Consider the following 5002-nt stretch of genomic DNA (forward strand, 5'->3'; position numbering starts at 1 on the left):
GTATAAAACTACACATTGGCTCCCCATGTTTAATAAGAATATGTAGACTGTAATTTATAAACTAGTATGAGTTTCTCTGGATTCTTGTTCTGATAAAATTAGATGGTACTTTCTAAGTTTGTTCCAGATTTGTAAACTAACAGCAGTTTTGCTCCGATGTTAGAAGTTTAATGCTAAATGTTGATCTAAGGTAATGAGTAGTTTCTCTAGAAGCTGGTAGGAGTCTCTCTGGATTCTAAGTTTGTTCTAATTTCTGCTCTGGGTTGAGTGAAGTATCTTTAAGTGTGTATCTGCACAGTTTTGTTTATGTGCGGCAGTAAATTGAATCTGTTTATGTCCGTAATGGGTCGTATCAGCTTCATGCTAGCCTGGCGCCGCCGCTGCAGTATTTGTTTAAACCCCAACACACAGAGCGGTGTGTGATGCTCGCGGGGCTGATAGGACTGGCATCTTCTTACTTTAGAAAAGGCAACAACAAAGCAGCAGTGTTGAGACGTTAAGAACTCAAATGTGAAAACTGGGTCAACAACGCAAACTGAATTTATCATTGAAATCAGTGTGTTTTTTTTTGTTTTTTTGTACTAGCTTGTTTCGTTGTTCCGGATGTATCAGTCACGTCACTGCTGTACATTCTGCTACTTTGAACATTTCTAAACTGCTGGGTAGTAAAAACTCTGGGGATGAGTAAGTAGATGAATGAATGAATGAGGAGAAAGAACTGAATGAATTAATGACTGGGTTGCTTCCTGTGTTGTGTTGAGGCGATGCGATTCTTACGCCTGACCTCGTTTTGCGGCCGCCTGTCTGACGAATACAGATTTGAATCAGAGTGTACTTCAGAACACCTGCCTTTGAGTCCAAGTATGTTTTGTTTTATTTATTAAACACCACAAATAGGTTTGAATATTTACATTTAAACCCCCACAACCACCAAGTACATATAGAACAAATAGCTTATATCAGTTCATTACAGTTGTTACATATCAGCTCAGTGAGTCTGATGTCAGAATGGAAACATTTTGAATGCATAAAATTGTGCATAAAGATAAAAACAAAAAACAAAAAAACCCACACCTCTGATAGCATCTACTTAGCTATTGCTTTAGTGCGATAACAAAAAACATGAATGGAAGTGCAAATTGTAGATTACTACCCCAGTGTGCACTTTCATTTTGGGCGGAAGGGGGACTGTCTAGTTTCAGCTGTCACTCGCAGAAAGTCCCCAGCATTTTCATTGCATAGTCATCGTCTCTTCGGGAAGTCTCTTGCTTTCCAGCTCCATCCGGATCAGCTGCGGTTTCAGTCGCATTTTGAGCAGAGACCCACATTAGCTTAGGAGACAGTTCAGATCTGCATACGTAACTGTTTTTACAAGCAAAAATGCCCCAAGCAGAGTGATACGTTGTAAAGAGAAACCCTAAGTTGCTCTCAGACTATAGAAGAAAGTCCAGGCGTTTCGGCAAACGTGTTAGATCGAGTCTGACGGGTCGACGAACCCCCAGATCTCGATAGCTCTTCTTCTCAGTCCGTCCAAGCGTTTCACACAGCTTTACAGTACAGTGAAGCCTCTGGCTTGTGTTTTCTTTACATTCTCATTGGCGCCGATGTAGAGTCCAGCAAAGTCCTGTAAATGTCCGACTTTAGGAAGCGTGGGTATGAGTCCTTCTCCATTAACCCGAAGACAATCTTCTGGGCCTCTTCGAAACACACTGCGGACGCAACCTTCATGTTGGTCCTGATTACCTCCCTGGTCTTGTGATCGATGTTGATCTGGAATTTAAAGAAACATAACATAAGTTGCTGAAGCACTGCTGGCTTTTAAGAAAAGTACTAAAAAGAAAACTTCTTTCAGTTAAAAGAAAAAAAACTCTGTGCGTACCTCTCTGGGAGCTTCGGCTTGGATGTAGAGTTTGAAGATCTTTTTGGCCCTTGAGGACATTCTGAAGGAAGACTTGATCTTCTTGTAGTCCTCACACACCACCCAGAACTCCAGGTTTTCATCACTGAACTCCGACTTCAGGAAGGCCTGGAATATTTTCATCCCATCTGCACAGGTTGGGAAAGCAAGCAGCAATTAGTCAACGTTCAAGAGGGATACTAAGTAGAGGATTTGCGTATCAGATGACTTATTGGCTAACTTACATTTGGAGGACAGAAGTCTCTCCAGTGACTGTGACCACTGGGACATCTCTTCAAAACAGAGCCTGCAAAAGGAGAGCGTGTTGTTACTAACAAGTGAAAGGAGCAATAATGAAGATGTTGAATTTCACAGTGAAAGATTTCTCAACTTACTCCTCTGTGTTGGATGGTTGAGATAATTTACACTGAAGCCGAGACTTTAGGTTTCCTCCACTGCTAAACGACGAGAAACACAAGACAGAAAGAGTTACTTCACTGAAAAACCAAATGTGATCAGCAGAAATGTAAAGAGAAAGCCTCATTTGGAATAAAATAGTTACCTGTATCCAATAGCTTTCTTGTCGATGTCCATGTTTAGGTGTTGCGGCGGTGTCAATGTGGCTAGACTTGGCATGGCAACAGCGCTTTGTACATGTGCGGTTTCTTTAGGTAAGCTGCTCTCAGAGTTCTCCAACTGCATCTGTTTCGCCGAGCCCGCGCAGCAACTCTATATATGTACAGAAGTCAACGTCAGAGCTGCAACTCTGAACAAACCACACGCAAAGAGGAAGTTGTGGATGACGCAAACATCCGCGCAAAACGTGCGGCATACAGCTTCAGCTGTCTGACTGAACTGTACTCCAACCTGCATTGTTTAGCTTAAGGTCTGGAGATGCAAATTTGCAGTTGGAACATTCAGCAGCATAGGCAAATGCTTCAGTATCTCTGCTGCTTTGCCTTCGGAGGCAGTGTCGCTATTACAGGATTTAGACAAGATACTGAAGTCTTTCCTGCACCTAAATCTACTGTCAAATTTAAATGAGAAATATCTAAACCCCTTCATACTTGACCACTAATGTTTCTCTCAGGGTTTTATTTTTATTCTGAAGTGGAAATAACTCATCTTTTATTTGCAAATGATAGTGCATCAATAAGAAGTGACTTTAAGCCTCACTTTGCCCAAAACTATTCAGTCATTTTGCAAGTCCTGTTTTGAATTTTAGCTTCTGGTTGCCAGCTGTTTGCAATCCTGCTGACTATTTGGTTGTGTTTCTCTCATAGCTTTTTCTTTTCTGAAGTGAAATCAACATGTGAGTGAAACTACAAGAAATGACTTTAAACCTCACTTAGCCCAAAAAGTCATTTTGCAAGTCACGTTTTGAACTTTGGCTTCTGGTTGCTAACTGTTAGCTAACCTGCAGCAGAAGATTATAATTTTTTGTTTGTTTGTTTGCTTTAGTCAAGGTGTTGGATATTTTTGTAAAAATGCAATGCCAGCTTTATGAGTATGTAATTTCTCAGCAGTCCTAGTCAAACTTGGTGGCACATTTTCTAGAAAGTCTGCCTTCCTAGGTCAAATACTTAAAGAAAAAAAAACAAAACTTCCTGTAACCCAAAGTCTGTGAGTCTGCAGCTGTACACAGCCTGCCTGTGTCTGAGTCCTCAAGTACCAAAGGAAAGCCGTATGGGGCCCAACAAGTTGTGTTCTACTTAAAAGCATAAGCTTCTGCTTGTCAGTTCATTTTCTGCTCACTAGCACTGGGCACTCCTGTGATTTGGAGAAGGCCCTAAATGGTTATGTATGAATCGGCTGTAATGCAGGGTTACTGACCACCAGTAGGCAAAACTTTGTCAAATTTGAAGAAGTTGCTGTGTGAACAGAAGCAGAAAATAGTTTTAAGTTTAAAATAGTTTTCTCTTCAGCCATCAGATTCCTGAACAAAAGCTGCACCAAATACAGTTTCATTTAATAAACTATTTACACTCACAAATATCTACACATCACATAAATTTATTTTATTATTTATTTATTCATTTATTTATTGTTTTGTGTAGTAAATTTCTTAATCTGGGAACCGAATCCAAATTTCGTACCACAAACAAGCAAAATGGTATTGCAATAAAAAAAATCCTTGAATCTTTGACAAAGAAGAATTGCTGGTGGCTGTTTACGCTGTACAGCGTATTTGTGTATGTTAGGGATTATAACCGAGTAGCTGCAATGCACAAATACATGAGATTCCCTCTAAAACCACTCATAGAGGGTCTATTTCAATAGTATCAAATATGTCTTATTATGCAGGACTAAGCTACTGGGGTTACAGCCAATAAGCTCCAAAGAAAATGAATGTCGCCCCTGAATTAGCTGCTTTGCTAATAGCATTACACCACATATTTCAGCTTCCCAAAATGCAGTTTTAAAAAAATATATTTTCTATATGAGCTACAGAAAATCTGCCAACAGGGAAATTTTTGGCAAATTATTTGAAGGTGTTTTGCTAAGTTGATGTGAACTTAAGCTTCACAAAAATATCACAAAAAGAACAATCTGATCTGCTAATTTACCATGCTAACTACTATTAGCAATGCAATCTAAAAACAATACATCTCTCTGCATTTTGAGCGGGTGTTGTTCAATATCTCAGTACAATATGATAATGGAAATGATGAATGATTTTTCAGAAGGTACTTATTTGTAACTCCAACTTATTTGTAACTCGTTTTCATCTTTGATGATTTGATGGCTGACCCGTCAACACAGAAAGCTGGTGCTGGATCTTTAAAGGTTTCGTAGCTTAGCAACTATTTCTGGGACAGAATCTTTGTGACCTTCTCCAGCTGAAGAGGCAAAAACATTAGTGTTGTCTGAAAGGTACTTTGCATATGAGGACAAACAGGACAAGCTGAATGATGTCAGCTGGCAATTTGCAAGCAGTGACGGCAACAAATATGAGTAGAACTATGAGAACATACTGAAACTACAAAAAGGCAATGGATGCTCTCATTCTGCAAAAATGAAGTATAAGAAAAATCCAAAAGTCAAAAATGTCTGTTAAAATATTAGCAACTTGGTGCTTGACAAGTTGAATTGACATGGTATGAA

The 5002-nt window shown here is 39.4% G+C and overlaps 1 protein-coding gene across 2 annotated transcripts; it reads right to left on the reverse strand.

Moving 5' to 3' along the window:
* Positions 1-850: 850 nt before the first annotated feature.
* On the reverse strand, positions 851-2623 carry LOC106946359 (regulator of G-protein signaling 13-like). Of its 2 annotated transcripts, none has more exons than XM_015030644.1 (5): positions 2460-2623; positions 2293-2352; positions 2143-2204; positions 1880-2046; positions 851-1770 (listed from the first exon to the last, which is right to left on the reverse strand). In XM_015030644.1, the coding sequence occupies exons 1-5, from the start codon at positions 2597-2599 to the stop codon at positions 1585-1587; spliced, it is 615 nt and encodes a 204-aa protein (XP_014886130.1). In that variant the 5' UTR covers positions 2600-2623; the 3' UTR covers positions 851-1584. The 2 variants fall into 2 exon arrangements, with proteins under 2 accessions (XP_014886130.1, XP_014886123.1); XM_015030637.1 differs by having other exon boundaries at positions 2293-2355; positions 2460-2622.
* Positions 2624-5002: the final 2379 nt, after the last annotated feature.

This window comes from Poecilia latipinna, unplaced genomic scaffold, assembly GCF_001443285.1.
Source record: "Poecilia latipinna isolate Pla-1442-1.1 unplaced genomic scaffold, P_latipinna-1.0 Scaffold12, whole genome shotgun sequence".
NCBI lineage: Eukaryota > Metazoa > Chordata > Actinopteri > Cyprinodontiformes > Poeciliidae > Poecilia > Poecilia latipinna.